Here is a 19,447-nt window from a genome sequence, read left to right as displayed (position 1 = left end):
AACACTGGTGTGTTATCAACTCTGCTTCAGTGACAAAGTGCAACACCATATGGGCTGCAAGGAACAAAATTAACTCCATCCCAGCCAGAGTCAGTATGTTTGTAAACAAAAGGCTGTGAATAGGACTGCATTATCATCTCTCTTTTGTTGCCTTACCTCTCCTCATATAAAACTCAACTGCCAGATGTGCAACTATAATTAGGCACCTAGTGATGCATTGCAGACCCAGCAGGTACTTAAGAAATCCACAGGTGTCTAAATCCCAGTATTGCAAGGGCTATAGGATGATCCGCTCAAAAGGAAAGAGCTGCATGTCACACTGAGAGAAACGTATGCAGGGAAAGGTGCAAAGCCTTGGGGTCAGACCATGGAACTACCTCCTCACCCATCCCACACACAGCCTAGAGAAGGGCCAGACACACAGCTCCCTGTTCCACACTTCTAACTTTTTTCAAGCTTGACTTTTAAGAATAATTACCAGTATTTTTAGCCACTCCTGAAAATTATACTGGCTTCTCAAAGTCTGTCTCTGAACTTCCTTTTGGATCATTCTGGAGCCTGAATAATGATATTTCCCATAACTATCCAGGAGTTTTCCCTGACAAATTGTTACTGAACTACTTCTAGCCTCAGCAAGTAGTTCCCATCACAGATGGAGCTCTGCTGCAGTGCTGCATGAACATGGTTGGGACAGACAGGCTGAAGATTGTGTGGGTGCTTTTCACTCTGAAGTCTGAGCAGATACAGCCTTTGCAGACCATTACTGGAGGAACATGGCTGTGTCCTGCAGCCTGCTGGGAATGGTGGCAGAGGCGGTGCTATGGACCAGATGAAGCCTGTGCAGTGCTTTGAACTACCCAGGACAAAAAGGTCTTTGCAAATTCAGAGTGCTGGCACGTGCCATTGGTGTTAGTACTGCGCTCCCATGAAACCCTATTCTAAGAGCTGCGGGATAGCTTTTCATTAGACAGTACTAAACTCTCAAAATTCTTTGGTTTGAGAACTTCATTTATAGTCTTTTCCCTTCCACTCATCTAAACATCTACCAGTATAATTCCATACCTAAGGGTATACTTAAAAGCTACACCATGACATCATCTACAGAGCTTTACATGGAGCAATGATAACATGATAAAGCTCACATAAATTTCTACATATTTTAAGAATAAAAAATAATTTAAAAAACCAAAATGTATTTGATTGTGCTTATTAATTAATCTCCAAGGGAAATTATTTTAGTGATACTTTTCATTCTTCTGATACTTAGTGACAATGGTCATCAGTGTGCTCTTGGGTGTATCCACAGCTCAAACTATTGCAAATACTTTATGTGTTTGTCATTCCCCAGCATCACTCAAAGTCAAAAGGAAAAACAAGCATACTGCTTTGTATTTTGATATATATATTGTATATGTCTCATTAACTGCACTGTGTAAATGCACTGGCATGGATAAATTATTCCAGTTCTTACCTTGCTACTGCTCCTAAGAATACTTTTGTGAATGAAGCAGAAAAAACTCAACCTACAACTTACCAATTTAGCTATAATGAGTGCATCATTCATTAAGTCCAACAGGGGAGTCTCTGTATGAATATTGTAAAAGGAATAGGCAGCTTTGAGGCTTTTATGAACAGGATGATGCATCACTGTTGAAGGTAATGTGTAGAAACTGAGGAAGTCTGTTAAAATACCAGTTGAACCCTATAAAAAACCAAACCAAACCAAAAAAGTCCATTAGTAAGTAATCAGTTACTGGTTAAGCTAATGTGACAGTTCTACAGAAAGCAATAAATGCAGCAAGGTTTGTGTACTGTAAGTACTATGGTATAGCAGCTAGTCTTAGCTAAGATTTGAGGAAACAAACATTTAGATTTTTTCTAGTCTATTACACCACTAAATTTTGACAAACAATTGTCAAAGAGTAGTTTTCTATAGAGAAAGCTAACAAAGCACACTTCCACTGAAAGTATTGAAGTTTTTTCCTGACTGAACTAGTTTTTAGTAAAATATTCTTAAAATATTATGGATATTTTAAAAATCTGATGACATTCACACCACATAATAATTTTCTCATCTTTTTAAAAACAGAGAAAAAAAAATACTGTGCTGGTATTCAAAGCATATTAATAAAAACTCCCCAGAGTGTCTCCAAGAAAATAAGGTAAAGGAGACACACACAAATACTTCTTATTGCTTATATGCTTTATTCTTGAATGACTAGTAACCACTAATTAATAGTTCAGTGAAGGACCTCACATGGCTCCTTAAATTAATAGTACTTCTACAGTAAAATATGAGACAGCTGAACATGCAAAAAAGCTTTTGTCTTAGAGCAGGTACAGATTCTGTAGTAGAGTAATACTAACTACAAGAACACAAAAGTTATTTAGTCACTCACTAAATTCACTAAGGATGACAAAAATTATACAGTAGCTTCTCCAGGTCACACTGGTCTTAAAAAGATTTTAAGCACTAGAAAACGTACCCTTTGTATAGTAAAATCTGGTCCAAGAGACAGCATAAAACAAGTAAGTGAGGACTGTGCTGTTTAGTTAATATGGCACTCTTAGTGTCACATTCATGCTAATCGTGGTGCTTATGAACTCTCCTGTAGGCTTCAACTCACAAAGCAAGCCAAAAACCAACTCAGGGAGCAGGGCAGAGGGCAGGGATAAGAGGGAGTGGAGAAAGAAGGTGGGACTATAAATTAGACCACAGACAAAGAGCACTAGACCCACTACAAAATAAGCAGAAAGCTAAATCTGGACAATAAAAACTGGTGTTTTTTATTTAGCTCTAAGTTTCCTAATTCAGCTGAGGCTCCTGCACAAATTCAGGTTACAGTTATGCTGACCTTCACAACCTAGGGCTTTTCTATGAGGAGAAGGTTTAGGGATGTTAGTCCTGATCATTTTAAAATAACATTATCACTTTAAGCAAAGTAATACACTGTCTAAATAAATATGGTGTCTACAACTGAATTTGTATGGACTCAAAGGGAAGGGTGTATCTTTCCACTAGCTTTAGTGCATCTATTCCAAACATGTCTGGGAGATTTCCAATGCAAATGCTAATCTACTCCTGCACTCCTTATTTTGAGAGAAGCATTATGACCAATTCTTTGGAGGATGGGGGTGGCAGATGTGAGTGCATATATATATATATATATATATATATATATATGCAAATTCATAGACATATATACACACATTCTTTTACTGGAAAAAACACACTTTACTGAAGCAAACCATCAAGAAACATAGTTACTCCAGCAGGTGCCTCTAAAATTAGTTTTTTTTAAAACACAATTTTGTAATGGCGTATGGCAGAAATGTGTAGACTTGGGAGAATGACAGTCAATTCAAACCAAATCCTTATCTCAATCATACCATCACTTTTCCTTTTTTCTAGAAAATGAGGTTTGAAGACCACTGCTTAGTATCATGTCATACCTCTGTCACAAAGAGTCAAGAAATGCAGGTGGAAAAGCTGATCTTAAAATATGTAGGGTTCTTGTCAAGCTAGTGATTATTTTGATATTCCAGAATTCTTCTTTAAGATATTCTAAGAGCACTGCAGTCTATCACAGCCAAACATTTTCTTATTAACAGAATGTAATATAAAGAACAAATCTTGTTCATGGTATCAAATTCTACCTATAATACACATATTTCACACTGCCTGCATTTCAAAAACTTGATGCTGATATGAACTAGTCTGGCACTCTGAGTGCAGAGTGCTCTGACTACTGAGTGACACTCACTCACATCAATATATGTTTGTGCATATTTTACCTCTACCACGTAAGTGTCAATAATATGATCCCGAGGCAGGAACCAGTGGGCCACCTCTTCTTCATCCATCACAGGAGCAAGATTAAACTGTTTCAAGTAAGTATTGATTAATTCTTGTACTGCTTTAGTATCTTTTTGTTCCATTGGTCTCAAACCTGATGTCTTTGTGGCCTTAGTGTAAAAAAAAGAAAAATAAATGTTAAGATGTTGAAAGGAAAACTGCACACACAGCAAAGGCTGAAAGTAGGTTGCAGAGTCACTCTACTTGCTCTAATGCATTCATTATTAGCCTACTTTATCCCAGCCACCTAATTCATTATGCTATTTTACAAATGGCTTTCAATCAGAATTCCCTCTCTTCTAATTATTGGGACAGTCTGGGGCACTTCAATCTTTTAATTTCATTATTGAAACAACTTCATTTCTCCAGAGAAAGACAACATCACCAACTGCCTACACTTTGTGCAGTTTGTTTTTTTTTTTTTAGGTCAATCTATTTCTTATCTTCTTCTGAACTACCTGGGGCCCAGACACAGAAACAAAACAAAGAAACTTGCATAGCAGAAGTTATCTCAAGACAAGAAAACATGCAATTCAAACTTATGGCAATTACAGTCAAGCTATACATCAATGTCAACTGATTAAGTTTGATTATAAATTATTTAAAAAAAAGATTCTACTTATTTTTAGCATTTGTGAACCTCCTTGCTAACAACTTTTTATGCAGGCACAACTGCTATTCTAGTAACAAGAAAGGTTCTCATAACTTACAGCTGCCTGAAATGAAAAACCTATTTTAACAAATATTTTATGACTTTAAACATCAGAAAAGGAAAGAATTACTTTCTAGTATTATGCAATTGCTGTTTAAACAAGCAAAAGTGATTTAAGTTTTCTTCCCATCTTTTGCCAGCCTTCCTGGATATTTCCTTTTGGGATGGCTAATGCTTACTCTCTTCAGTGCTCATTTATCCTGCTTCATCCGTCTGAGCTACATACTTGGTCACGTACCACATTAATCATAGCAAAGTTGATTGCAAGAGCAGCCACGTAGAGACTTGATTACTGGAAGCCTGAAATTAGTGTAGCTGATTATGCTTTGCCCAAAAGGCATTATTCTGGGGGAGATGTTTATTCACACGCTCTGGGACCCAGCAGACAGATGAGAAATCAAGGCACATTTTGCCACAGCTCAGGCCTGTGTATTGCATTTCATCCTTCCTGCTTTTCCAGGCAGCCTGGGACTAGGGTTTGACTCCACAACAGTACACTATCTGTATTTTTAAATGCCCTTATTCCAGAAGGGTGTACGCTTGACATACAGGAAGGATGGAAGAAAAGCAGCTGGGGTGGAAGCTCTTTTTTCCCCCCGAGTAATGCTCAGAATCGCCACCAGTAAGTGACTATATGTTATCTCAGAGGTGAGGAAAGTGTACAGAACTGTGCTAAAATTTGTTTCTCTGGGCAAATAACCATGTGACTGTCCAGCATCAGGACCTCAGCTGGTCAGGAAAAGAGATAAACATACTTCTGTCCTGACTCTAAATAGTGACAAATTTTACTTCTTCCAGAAAACTCCTTGCTCAAGAGATTAAACACATAGGAAAAAAAAAAAACAAACCACTTTTATTTTTTGTATCTATAGGTAACTGCACAGCCTTTAGGGAAGGTGGTATTTATTAATTACAGTATTTATTACACCTGAAAGCCTTTTTAATTCAGGCTGTTCAAGTGATTATGAGTGATTAATTCTCTTAAAGGGAGATGAGCTCCTAGTGGCAATGATATTCCAAGGATATCAAGAAAGGAGGTTAAAATGCAAGAAACAGTGTTTGATGCAGAGGGACAGGATAGCACGGACTGAATGGACAAATTTGTTTGACAACAGTGTTTATAACTGCCTCAAACTGATGAGAAAAAGACCCTCAACAGCACTTAATCCCTTTCTCAGAAACAGAAAGGCCTCCAAATAAACCCAAAGCAAAAGACCCAAAGATAAATCATCAAAACAAAGATTAAATCTTTTATTTTCCATTGAGAAGCTCCCAAATCCAACCTAAAAATAACAAAAATCCTGAAGTATATGGACTCCTACATCCCTTAGTTTTGAAAGCTGATTTTGAAAGCACCTATTTTCTATTTGCACTTTTGTGTACAGTGTATGTTTGCCTTAGCTATATTTTATGGATGAGATAATGATGTATTACTTATTTTCCATAATTTACTTCTCTCTTGAAACTGCGTTTTATGATAAAGAAAAATGACCAGGATACAACTGCTATTTCTAATGATTCTCTGTAGTTACACCTTTGGTACTACAAGTAAGATCCTTATTCTTTAATTACTTCCTCAGTTGTTTCCATAAGCAATATTACTAGAGTCGTCACCAAAACCTACACTTGAAATTGTAAATTACACTCTTCAGACTGTTAAAAATGCCTTCAAGATTTGATGGAAGCTATATTTAGCTGCCCAAGATTAAAGCCTAATTAATTTGGTTATTAATTCTTAAGCTCTGCAAACTGCTGCCCTGCACGCAAGGGAGAAGCTGCATGTGCAAGCACAGGTGGTATGAGGCGGGGCAGGAAACGAGGCTGTCCGACAGCAGCAGGAGCACGGATCAAGGCATGGCATGTGCTTTATTCCAAAGGCTGCTCAAATATCCGAGCACTAAGAGAATCTGCAGCATCAAGTCAAATACAGCAACTGACACAATTCTCCAAAATCAGATAAATCATTATAAATACTATGAGTGAGGAAGAATATTGTTTTAAACCAGAAGAGAGGGTTTGTTTAAACAAAGAGAGGCTTACTGATAAGGTAGAGGTAAGGGATACTCTGTAATCCCTTCAAAAAAGGTAGCTTTTACAAGCAAATAAATTGTTTTCAGCCATAACGCTCAGACTAAATACTACAGGCTATTAATTACAGCAATGAGATTTTTTAACAGTACATAGCATTTACAGTGACTTGCCCTGTCGTGGAAATGCACCCCAAGGCTTTTTGCAAACTTAACTATTAGCTGAAAACATGAGGAAAAAAAATTATTAACATAGCTATGCCACAATACTTGCTTTTTACTAGACCATGCAAACTAACAGTGCACAACATTCTGAAGTGGCTTTTACTGAGCCTGCTCAATGCAGAACAACACTCTCTGATAGTACAGAAAACAATGTGAATTAAGAGTGGAATCAACAATACGATTGTATTCAGCCAAGTTGCTGATGGACTTCTCTGAGAATTTTATGACACAAACTGTTGATTTTCTGTACCAGTAATCTCTTATCAGATTAAACATACCGAGAATAGTCTCATGCATCTTCAACTCAATCCCACATATTTGTGAAGTCAAGCTTTCTGGGTTTTTTTTCCTTTGTTTAAGGATTTTAGGTTAAAATTTGTATTTTCTCCATAGAGATCCAGATTTCCAGCAATAGTCTCTTCTGTTTAGTATAGCCCTTAAGGTCCTTTCCATCACCCAGAGATTATTTTTTTAATGTCCTGCATGCACTGCCTTTACAGAGAAAAGCCTGTGCTGTCAGAGACAGATGGAAGGTTATTTTGGGCCTCACAATAACTGCGGGGATTCTCTAGAAGTCATTACTGCTTACATCAGGAAGTCTGTAAAGCTTCATTGTTCTTTGTAGAGTCATGTTTCTACTCAGATGTGAAAATTTCACCTCCACCAATTTTCTGGGATTTAGTGATCGATGCCAATACCTGGAAATACAACCAAATAATGAATTTAAATAGTATTTTAAGTGTCAGTGTCACTTGCATCCATTGCTCTGCTTTCCTGCTTCCTTCTTTTCAACTCTCCAAATTTGTTTCTAAGCAAGCCTCTACTATGTCTATAAGAAGGCTGATTAAGAAAAAAAAATTAAGGAAAAGCTATATCCAAGCAATAGGTTTTAAAACAAGTCTTCTATCACAGTATTCTCAACCTAAGCAAATGCTTTTGCTTATGAATGAATAAGCACAGGGCAAAATATTTTAGCATTTGTCACAGCCCTGAAAAATTCACCATACATACATAGCAACATTTATTTTCTTGTGCAGACAGCACCCTCTGCTTATGTCTGAGAATTTTTTTTGAAGGAGCTCTCCCTTTCCTGGGAGGTCATTGTGCAACAGAACATCTCTGGTTATTCTAACACAGTATAGCTTTTTATTTCCTCCATCATCATTTCTTACAGAAATTTATAGGATCTTTGATGCTGAGAGGTACAAAACAATTTCAACCCAAAAGGTACTCTGTCCTCCAGAAGTCTAAACAGCTGGACTAAAAGTGCAGGAACTGAACTTTTCCAAGTAGAAATAAAATCCATTCCAAGCAAATGAAATTATATTTGACTGTAACTCTTCCCACGTGGTAGTGTTCCTGTATTTATCAAATGCCAATAAAGTCCTTCTTTCTCCAGGAAAGATGAAAGTATTTCAAAAAAGCAAATCATACAATTACCAGAAATGCTCTGCCATCTCTGGCAAGCAACCAGGTTAACAGGGAAGTGTCCCAGCAGGGACACAGGCCACTTGAAAAACACAAGTATACAATATTGTCATTACTAGCATGGCTGTCACCAGAAGGTCAACAGAAACATATGTTAGTCTATTGAAAGTATGCTAAACAAACCACAAATTAAATTTTAGTCTGAGAAGCTGTTTCATCCGAGGCACTGGGAGGGAAGGGGAAAAAAACACCCCAACACAAAAAAAAAAAAACCAAAAAAAAACCAACTCTGACAAACACTCAGGCCTTCAGATTACACAAGGCCACAACATTTAATAGCTTTGAATTTTATCCTGTTACTGTTTAGACAGTTACATTAAATTTTCTTCAAAATTACTGTAAAGGAACCAGTAATATTAAGAACATCACCTAGGTTACCTGCAAGTGGCCACAGGTTTGGGAAGTACCACTCCAGCAGTGTAAACAGCCTGAAAAATTCCTTCCAAATTTACTCTTCTGGTTATTTCCCGAATCAATACAGGTGCCACCCGTTTAGACCTCAGTTTCTTATGGACACACAGAAAATTGATTTCTACCATTTTCTTCACACTAAAAAGACATTAAGTAGTTAAAAAATTAAAGAGAGTTACACATTACATGTTTCCATTTTTATAATTACAGCTTTCTGTACTGTGACAGAAGAATCTGAAGTAAAATAAACTTGCCTGTGACAAAGTACATCTGCAACGAACACTAATCTATGCCTATGTGACTGCAGTGACAAACTGTGCAATATGCAAGCTATCTCTAAGAGGTTTGCAATACTTCTTTACCAAAGCTCTAGCAAGACTTAACTGATTGCTTTACTTTAAGATGCAGTATAGCGTCCAAGCAATGCTATGTGGAGTCACAATGCTTTATTTTTGTCAGTGTATGAAGACTTGGCCAAGAAGTCCAGCTGGTCAACTAGAAATGCTTTTCAGCAGGGTCAGAAAATTGTATGGCATTAGATGTATCATTTATCACTAAGAAAACTTTAAATAAATAAATACTGGTGCTCTTCACCTTGTTCTCCCTTTTTAATTTCTCCATAGCACTGGATACCAGTTTTAAGGTTTGTTTTGTGCCATTATTAACAAATACAAAAGTATTGGTGCATTTTACCTGTCATAAATACGAATATTTGCAGGGATGGCACTTATGAATCCTACCAGTTTTTTGTTTGAAGACACTCTAACCCCGCAGTGCCACTGCGGTAACCAGCCTGGAGGACGCAATGCCCTAGAATTGATGACAGAAATAATTACAAATTACTGCCTAGAAGATGTAATAAAAACACCCTTCACTGCACTCCAGCCAAAACAGAATGTGGAACTTGCTACTCACCACAGAAGAAATTCAGGTGAATAATCAAACCTAAACATATTATCATCATCTTCTACGTAATTCTCATTTAATAGTGTGTATAACTCCTTCAGCTGAAAACATACACAAAAAAATCCAAACACTTATCCATATATCAATCAGAAAAAACTTGAATTATTTTAGATACATACAAAAATTGTTCTACTTACAACTTCAGCATTGCTAAGATCCAATGTGTCCCACATAAAACCTTGTGGCAAAGAGTATGGCTCTAGGCGAACATTGTCCTTATCTGGTTCAATTGCACCATGTGAAGTTATAACTTCATCTTTTGAGGGAGGAGGAGAAAAAAAAACCCAAAAAATTATTACATTGCTAGCTTTCCTGATAGTTCTGTAAACTGCATTTATTTCACATCATGTATTTCCTCATGATTATGTGAATGGAACAAGAAGCTTTTAAAAAATGCTGAAAAAAATCAGAATTATTAGTTTATACTACTTCTCATTTTCATAGATCACATTCAGACTAATGACTGTCTCATCAAAATAGTTATAGATATGCACAGAACCACTCCATCTCAACTGATAACCCTGCATTTCATAACACAAGAGACAACAACTTATCAGCACACGCACAGCTTTTAGCCAGCCATGAGATCCACAGCCTCATCATGAGAACATGTACTCACAGCTAACAAGCTATGGCTCAGATCCTGTCTACCACTGTCTTAACAGACCTGAACTCAACAGGATTAGTCAGGAGCAGTGACATTGCAAAGCCAGAGCATTTATGAGATACTGGTGGTATGTGAAATGTGTTCCTAAAATCCTACTTGAAGGCATGCTTTCTTCTCCTTCCTTTCTTTACAGCTCCAGTCCTCAGTATACACTAATAAACCACAGCTGTTCCTCGTCTAAGGAGCAGCACCTACAAAATCACAGAATCATTTAGATTGGAAAGGACCTGTAAGATCAGTCAAATCACTAACCATACACTGCCAAGCCCACTATTAAACCACATTCCTAGGCATCATATCTTTTCAATACCTCCAGGGATGGTGACCCCACTCCCCAGGGAAGCCTGGGGAGCCTCTCCCAATTCTCAACCATCCTTCAGTGAACAGATTTTTCCTCACATCCCACCTAAATCTCCCCTGGCACAGCTCCCCTTGAGGTAGTTTCCCCCTGCCCTAGTGCTTGCTAGCTGTGAGAAGAGGCTGACCCCCGCCTGGCCACAGCCTCGTTTCAGGCAGTGGCAGAGTGATAAGGTCTGCCCTGACCCCCTCTTCTCCAAGTTAAACAAACCCAGCTCCCTCAGACACTCCTCATCAGACTTGTGTGCAAGACCGTTTGCCAGGTTTGTTGCCCTTCTTGATGCGATGGTGTGTATTTTTATAGGATTTTACAATGTTTTGTTTTAAGGGTGAGGTGTTTAATGTTAGGAAGTTTCAGTTGGTATGTTCCTTGTACCCCCTATTTCTTCCCCTCACAATGGTTTCTCCCAGGTTGTTTACCCCGAAGTTTTCCCGCCGTTTGACTGTCCCCCAAAGCACCAATCTTCCCTGTTCCTCCCCTTGTACCCTTAATGGTTCTGTCAATCCAAGCTGTGCTGCCCACCTCCCCTGTCTGTCATTGTAGCCACCCCCATTTGGTTCCCAAAAGTTCCCTGTTGCCCCTTCCCCAGCACCTCATTGGATTGTTAAGCCTGTTCCCTCCCTGTGCTGCCCTCACTGGATTATCCCAGCTGTGTTCTCCTCCCCTAATGTCTCCCCATTGGATGTGAGCTATTTCCACCCCTCATACCCTCCCCTCTTTATAATGTGCTGTCACCCTCATTCCTCTGCTTACTTGTCCCTCCTAGGTAATAAATTACCTTGGAATTCACAAAAGTGGCCCCTCTCTATTTCTATGCCTCAGTCCTTCGTTTCTGCTTGGGAGCTGTGATTCCCACGCCACAGCCAGCCACAGGGAGCTGCCAACCCCTGTGGGCACTGCCACCCTAGAGGTCTCGGAAGGAATCTGGGAGCAGCCACTCCTGTTGTGCCCTCCAGCCATCGGGACCATGCTAGCCAGTGGCCACAACCGGGCAGTAACACCCTGGACTCCGTCCAGCACCTCAATGTCTTTCTTGTAGCATTGTCTTTTGAGTCAGATTATACTGTAAGGGGCTTTGGACCTCCTGAGTTCCTCCCTGCATAACCTCGGCATCGCTGCGGTCCCTTTGGTGGTGCATGTCTCCATCCATCCTTGGGCCTTCTCTATGATCTCAGGAACTCCCAGTAAGCCTTGACCAAACCAGCTGGGCAGTGAAATGTCCCTTGACTGTTAACAGGAGCTCCTGCAAAGTAAAGGTGGGAGTGACACTGACTGTATCAGGATTATCATTTGCCTGAAAAAGGTGGGGAATAAGGGATAATCAATTATTCCCTAATAATCAGGTACTCCCTGAGAGCCTTGGAACACCATTTACCTGAACTGTAGCCCAAGTGAAATGTTACCATTGTTACGGGATGGGATTTTTCGTTTTGTTTTGGGTTTGGTTTTTTGGTTTTTTTTTTTCCCAAAAAGCAGTTACCAATGTGGGTTACCACTATGGTGAAAACTTACTGATAATTAAAGCAAATTATCTTGCAATTCTAAGACGAGTGGTCCTAAGTGAGACCCTTTACAGTGCCCTGGACCGCAGTGGGCTGCATCAGCTCCTCCCTCTGAAAGGGATGTCTTGCCAACCCTCAAGTCTGTGATGCTCTGCAGACTTGCTGAGGAAAAGGCCTACACTGACACCCTCCACTCCTCAAAGCTCAACCCTTCCAGCTGAGAAATGCAAGGGACTCAAAGTATGTCACTGGGTTCAAGGGGAATTTTTAACAGGCACCTTTGAACACGGTAGCATGTAAACAACTCTGTGCCTGTGTGCATGTGCTGAGTATAGCAGGAATGCTGTTATCTAGAATCTATAATTAAGTCACTCTTGTAATTGTAGTAAATCCTACGTAGGTTGAATGAGAACAACGGCTGCCAATTGCAAGACTTCTGCCAGATGTTTAAAGAATATTTCATTTGCCTCTTCATCCTGGCTGGGAGGTCTAGAACTGACTCAAACCATAGTATCTGCCCTGTTGGCCTTCCCCCTGATTCTTAGCCATAAACACAACCATATTGTCAGCCATCATCAAACTAGTCAAATGTTCCTTTGAGTATGAATTTTTCCACATGATGCACAATCCTGACTAATAGTTATGGCCTGCCATCCAGTTTGGAAGGTTGTAATTATTAGCATTTTTAAGCAAACTCTGAAAAGTACCGACTACCCAAATATTACTGGCACTAAATGGCTGGTTTGGCATAACTAAAGGACCTATTGCTAATGATTTTAACTTGAAGGCCAAAGGATTCTTAAGTAAGTTTAATGCAAAGATTTTCTACAACATTTTCTTGAATCCACAGATTATTTTTTCCACCTAAACTCATAAAACATATCAGCTACTCATGACTTCCCAATCTGTTCATACAGCAGATAAAGAAAATCTTAAAAAAAAATCTGTGGGATTAAGAAGAAATTCATAGAGACTGTTGGACAAAACCTCACTGACCAAATTCAATGAAATTTATTTCTCCTGAACAACTCTAACAAAACATTTTCTTAGCCACTGTATAGGCCTTTTTAGACTAGCAAGTGACAGACTCTCCTCTCTATCTAAGTGCTTAAGATACATTTTTTAGCCTAAACTGAACTCCTGGCACTACTGCAGACACCTGAACTACCTCTGGAAAAGCTTAATTATGGCCAGAGCACTTTTTGATTTACACTTTAATTTATTTTGGCCAGGGTCTTTCTCCACTTAGGCTGGATTGCTGGTGACAATTACTACCATTACTTTATGCAGTTATTTGGATAGAGTTTGCACAGAGAAAAGCCATGGCAGGTCAATTCAATTCAATCCAATCCAGAGGAAAATACTGTATCCCAGGGACTCTGCCCTGGACTTCTCTATGCAAGAAAAGTCAGGAAAAAATGAGATTGCTGCAGATTAACCTATAGCTGTGGATTAATGTGAAAAGCTGCCTGTGAGCAGAGTGCGCCTGTGCTTTTGACACTACCTTATTTCTGCTTATTCTATACTAGTCTCCAGCGCAATGGAAAGAAACCTGTAGCACAAAGCAACACCAGCTACTGTGCTGAGAATGTTTTACTTATGCAGCCCCCAAGGTATGCTCAGACTGAAAAGCTGTAACTGCTTAATTTGAAGATAATGAAAGCAGAAAAAGAAGATTCAGAAAGCAAAGCAGAAAACACAAAGACAGTCAGCAACTACTTTCTCCCAAGAAGATTTACCAACTGTGTTATCAAGGATGAGATCAGTATAAAAAATAACTTGTCAAATTCATTATAAATTTAAAGGCAAGGAGAGATTACCTTATCATCTCACTTGGAATCAAGAACAGATAACAGAATCTGAGAAAGCATGACTTCAAAGTAGTGTATGTTGTGGAGGAGAACATGAACAAAGAGCATAAAAAGTCTGTGTATCAGACAAGTGTCACTGTCCACTTAAAGCTGTATGAAAACAGTGCAACCTATGGCAGGAGAGTTATTATTTCTGTGAAAACAAATCCATTTACTGAAAAAAAAATCAAGGAAATACAAAGAAACAGAATACTACTAATAAAACATTAAAGTTTACTTTTTGTCACCACGTAAGAATTCTTACTTCTAAAGTGAAAAACACTTCTAAGTTCTATTGTTCAATATTTCAGACCTAAAATATACAAAAGAATGTATTGCAATATCATTTCCCATTTTTACAGGGGACATCAGAATGAGACTTAATAACACTGTATCTGGCATATTATCTGTGGGAAAGTCAACCACTTCCCTGGAAAACATCAAGAATTCCACATAAATTACACAAAAGACTAAGGATCCCTACCACACACAGTCCAACACTACACTCATTTTAGAGAACATGCCACAGAGCTAGCACATTATGTCTTTAGTGATCATAAGACAGATCTTTCACAAAGATCCAGTTAAACTTACTAAGTTTAGGTACAGGTTGTGTATCCCAAAACTGGTATTTACGTTTGGTAGCCTCATCAATATTCTTTGCTGGGCCTTGGCATGCGGAGAGCAGCTCCATTGCTCTCTGGATGTCTTGAAGCTTCTGCATTGGAATGGCTGGATTCTGCACAAATAGACAAAGAGAACAGGAAGCGTTTTGAGAGTATTTACTTTGTGAATAGCTGTACAAACATGTTAATTTCTTTTACTGTTACCTGTTATTACATGTACTCTTCTCATCATGGTTAGTTTAGGTACAATGTTTGTAGACAAGAGGGTGGAAAAAGTTAGGTGGGCAACAGGCAAACAAAATAGTTGCCAGCAGTACTTGCACTTAACTAAGAAATATCATCATTTTTAACACAAATACAGCAGCATTAAGGCATGATACTGTATCACAATAAAAAAAATGTCCCTCATATTCCCTGTTCCCCTAGTAAAACACAAAAAAAAAAAAAAAAAAAAGGGTCAGTTTAGGTATTTAACAATAAAGGTACCATTGGTACACATGGAGTTTTTTGATCACTCTGAGTAAATGTAGCAGGGATAATTTTTTTTTTTTTCCTGCAAAGGACAGTACAGCGGAATAATGGTAACAGGCCTCTAAGTCTAAAGGTATTTTACCCTCTCTCTTTTTAAATCTGTTTTGTTATCTTCCTGGTGGCAAGTCCTGTTTTGAGGCATACCAACAGCATGCTTGTGCTCAGGTTTCCCTAGACTGCAGTGCAATAATACATCTGAAAGAATAGTCTTAAATGTACTGGAAAATTTTAAGCAATTCTGCACAGAGCTTTCAAGCCAGACTGTTTGGTTTTTTTTGGGTTTTTTTTGTTTGTTTGTTTTTTTTTACTAAATAGCAAAGGACTACTATTTCCATATTTCACCTTCTTGCTAGGATTCATACATTGAAAAATCACCATAAAATGAACGTAATAATGAAGGTAAAGCTTAATTTGGGTGATCAGCCTCTGGTATCCTCAATCATGAGAAGAGCAAAACTTTGTGTCTGGAGCTCAAGCAGCCTATCAGTTACTATTTATAATAAACACTTTTATTATCTAAGTTAATGAAACAAAATGCCTAATGTTTAAGTATTGCATATTTCATCTGTAAGTGTGCCTTAAACATTTGTCAACTGAGTAACTGTGAATTAACATGTTTATACACTTTAAAACACTGTTCCAGCCTAAAAACCCTACCTTATTTCTAGATCAGGATAACAGACATAAATTACTAATGCCACTAGATAAATTCTGAAATCTCATCAGTACATCATGAAATCATACATAAATGCTGACACACTGTAATTTATTCTCTGTATTTACTGAAAGTCTATAATATGCCTTCTATATTAAAAAATCAGAAAATCTTAAAAAAAAAAAAAAGTTCCTAAGAAAGATCTTACTAACATAATAGTAAGTAAGACATTAATGTTCAGGTACTAAACAGACCATGGCTAGGGACATCAGGAGTAATCCCTTTCATTTCAAAACACTCAGAGATCGGCCTAAGAAGTTTACTTTCAATACTTTTTGTTTTCTTTCAACAGAAAGCAAGAAAAACCTACACAGAACTTCACATGAATTTGAAAAACAAAAACTAGCTCTTTTGTTTAATTTCAGTTTAGGGCAAATATCTGTTCACAGCATAAGATAGCCCTGTTGCGCAATGGGGCTGAGGTATAAAATGATGGTTTTGCCTCAGTTTTGTTGATGACCTCAAGCCTTTGGAGACCCTGTGCACTGCAGCTGTCTGAGAGAAACTTAGGAGACTGCTGAGCAAACTCATCATGCTTAGGTCCCTGAAAACAGACCAAATGCATGTAAGGATGCTAAGGGAGCTGGCTGATGCTAGTGCAGCTAACATCTGTTACGTTTAAAATAGCAATTGGTGGAAGTTTCCTGTAAATGGATAAAGGGAAATATCACACCTGCTTTCAAGAATGCAAGGGAGAGGACTCAGGAGTCAATATTGTTTAATGATCTGGACTTGACAAAAAGTACTTTCTCTGCAAGTGCACAGATGATACCTAGAAGAAGAATTTCTAGAATTGTTGATATGCTGAACCACAGAGCAGCTATTCAAAGCTACTTTGACAAGCTGGAAAAAGAAACTTAATCAAGTTTGACAAAGGCAAAGTCCTCCCTCTGGGATAGAAAAAGCCCATGCAAAGGCAGAGGACAACATGGACTGGCTAGGAAGCAGCTTGCAGAAAACAACCTGGAGGTCCAAGTGGGCAGAGGGCTGGACATGAGCCAGCACATTGCTGGCCAGCAACAGACATCTGCATACTAGGCTGTACCAGAAAGACTGGCCAGGAAATCTTCCCTGGCACCCCTGAGGTCACACCTTACAGTCTGGGGTTCTCCATTACAAGGAGAACATTGACAGAGTGTTGCAAGTTCTCTGCAGGGCACCGAGATAAATGGGAGCTGATGCACACCACACACAAGGAAAAGAGGATGAGAGACCTTGGTTTGTTCAGCCTTAAAAAGAGAAGGCTGAGGGAGTAGGAGAAATCTTATTACTGCCTGATGGGAGGTTATAAAGAAAGCTGAGCCAAATCTTTTCAGAGGAACACAGTGATAAGACAAGAAACAAAGGAGACAAGTTGCAAACCAGCAAAATCCATTTAGATATAAGGAATTACTTTTTTTAAACCAAAAACCATAGTCAAACAGTGGAATAAGTTACCCACAAAGATCATGGAGTCTCTGTCCTTGTAGACCAAGCAACCTGATCTAGCTGGACCTGCTCTAAGCAGCAGGTTGGTCAAAGAACCTTCAGATGTCCCTTCCCATCTATCATTCTGTGACTAGGTTACGTACGCCACCAGTGACTAGAATAATGACTGACGAGATTGCAGATATATGGTAAGCTTTCTTTGTGTCAGTGTGGACAACTTATATCACTGGAACCTGTAATAGGGACAGATGGAAGTCTTGTGAGATGGGCAGCATCCTCAAGGTCACTGTAAGCATACAATGCTTACATTTACTGCTATGATTGCACTCACACCAGTGTTCAAAAGGTCTACTATCACTACCATCACATACAAGGAAGGCAGAAGCCAAGGAGACTCACTGTTCTGCTTTACTTATCTCCAGACTGACAGATCTGTTTACAAACTCATGTGACCTCAAAATGCTTTTTCAAAATCCTTTTCAGTGAGTTCAGGAGCTCCACTGAGTTCTACCTGATGATCTTGCATATCTTCTCTTAGAGGTAAGGTGTACATCATTCTCCTCTAAAATATACTCTTTTCAACTAAGAGCAAGCAAACACTAAATGCCTGTTTTCCGTAATAAATTTCATACAGCACAAGAATACAAAATCTAAGTATTACTTGGGCAGCAGACAAAATAATTATACTTTTCCACACTGTTCCAGATCAGCAGTCTAAGATGCTTTCAAAAAATTATTAACAGACTAGTTGTCTAAGACAGACCTGCAACACAGCAGAGAAGGCAAAATAACACCCCAGGCAATGTTGATGCATTTGTGCCTGGAGAAAAGCGAAAGCCATAAGAGTAAAGCGGTTTAGCTGCCTAGGGCTTGAAAGAAAGACTTATATAAGAACTTTTTATTTATGCCAATAAAACAGAAAATTTTGTAAGATTGCTAACGAACTGACTAAACTTGTGTCAGTAAAATAATCATGAACAGTGCCACTCTAAGTACACAACTTGGAACAAGGATAGGCTTCCACATTTGCATATCACATCACATCAGAGAAATGGCGTGCAATACTGCAAGGTGCAGGACTAACATTCTGCACACAAAAGGAAAAAAAAACCATGAAACAGCTTTCTTTTAATGCAATTAGAGGCAACACATGGAACAATAACCTTGGTCAGCAGAAAATCAAGGAACTCACAGGATAGCAATTAACTATGACTTTATGTTAACACGAAAATTTCTCACACCAGTTTTAAGAATGTGAAGTTACTTGTGCATCACTTGCCAATAATCTTCCTGTATTAGCAGTTTATGACATGTTTTACAGAAAGACAGCATCAAAACATGTGGCAAAGTACTTAAGACCTCTCTACATATTATTAAGTGTCCCCTGTGCCAAATGTGCCCATGTAATTTGGCCAGAGCAATCAGGGTAACACAGAAAAGATCTAAAGGGACAACACAAAAATCTATCAATATACTGATGAGCCGGAACACAATCTTTTTCCCCTAAAATTAGTTGGTAACCCCAATGTACTTGACAAATCTTACAGAACAAAGATTCCTGATGGTACAATGGTGTAAAATTCTCCACAATAAAGCAAATATAAAGCAAATATAACTACCTCAATATGCTCAACAGTCCATAAACTTTCTCAGTTTTACAAACTTTAGTTCTTGGACTCAGATTTCCCTTGGGATAAAAGCTGTATGTTAAAAAGGCACCACATCATGTTATTCATTGCTCATTCAGAACATGACAGATGAAGGCACACACAGACAATGCTATTTTATCAGAAAATCCACAAGGACTGTACATTCCCTCAAGTAATTTTGCATTCTTAATTATAGTGGAGGCCTTTCTAACAGCAAAATTTTTCTTCAGCCTTTATCTCCATGTTTGAGATTACTGCATTTTATGTACAAATACATGCTGCTTGCTTGCCCTAGAGACTCTGGCTAGCACAGCAGGCCCACCTTCCCTCCTGCTGCTAAAAGAGTGACCAAAACTGCACTAAGCCAAGTTAGATGGTGGCTAAAAATGAAAGGCAATTCATCAAATAAAAGATCAATTTAAAAGCATTACCATCG

At 38.5% G+C, this 19,447-nt stretch overlaps 1 protein-coding gene across 2 annotated transcripts in view; it reads right to left on the bottom strand.

Annotated features, from left to right (window-relative positions):
* NMT2 (N-myristoyltransferase 2) overlaps window positions 1–19,447 on the bottom strand; it is a 35,386-nt gene that overhangs the window by 6,983 nt on the left and 8,956 nt on the right. For both annotated transcript variants that reach the window (XM_021551669.4, XM_021551670.3), the window contains 8 exons: window positions 14,657–14,801; window positions 9,823–9,941; window positions 9,635–9,726; window positions 9,413–9,529; window positions 8,687–8,857; window positions 7,410–7,518; window positions 3,796–3,966; window positions 1,535–1,702 (listed from right to left, as the gene is read on the bottom strand). In XM_021551669.4, coding sequence (XP_021407344.1) covers window positions 1,535–1,702; window positions 3,796–3,966; window positions 7,410–7,518; window positions 8,687–8,857; window positions 9,413–9,529; window positions 9,635–9,726; window positions 9,823–9,941; window positions 14,657–14,801 — 1,092 coding nt within the window. The remainder of the gene's footprint in view (window positions 1–1,534; window positions 1,703–3,795; window positions 3,967–7,409; window positions 7,519–8,686; window positions 8,858–9,412; window positions 9,530–9,634; window positions 9,727–9,822; window positions 9,942–14,656; window positions 14,802–19,447) is intronic.

The sequence above is a fragment of the Lonchura striata genome, chromosome 2, assembly GCF_050655825.1.
Source record: "Lonchura striata isolate lonStrDom1 chromosome 2, ASM5065582v1, whole genome shotgun sequence".
Taxonomy (NCBI): Eukaryota; Metazoa; Chordata; class Aves; order Passeriformes; family Estrildidae; genus Lonchura; species Lonchura striata.
The sequence above is the reverse complement of the archived record's forward strand: the minus strand, read 5'-3'. Positions and strand labels throughout refer to the sequence as shown.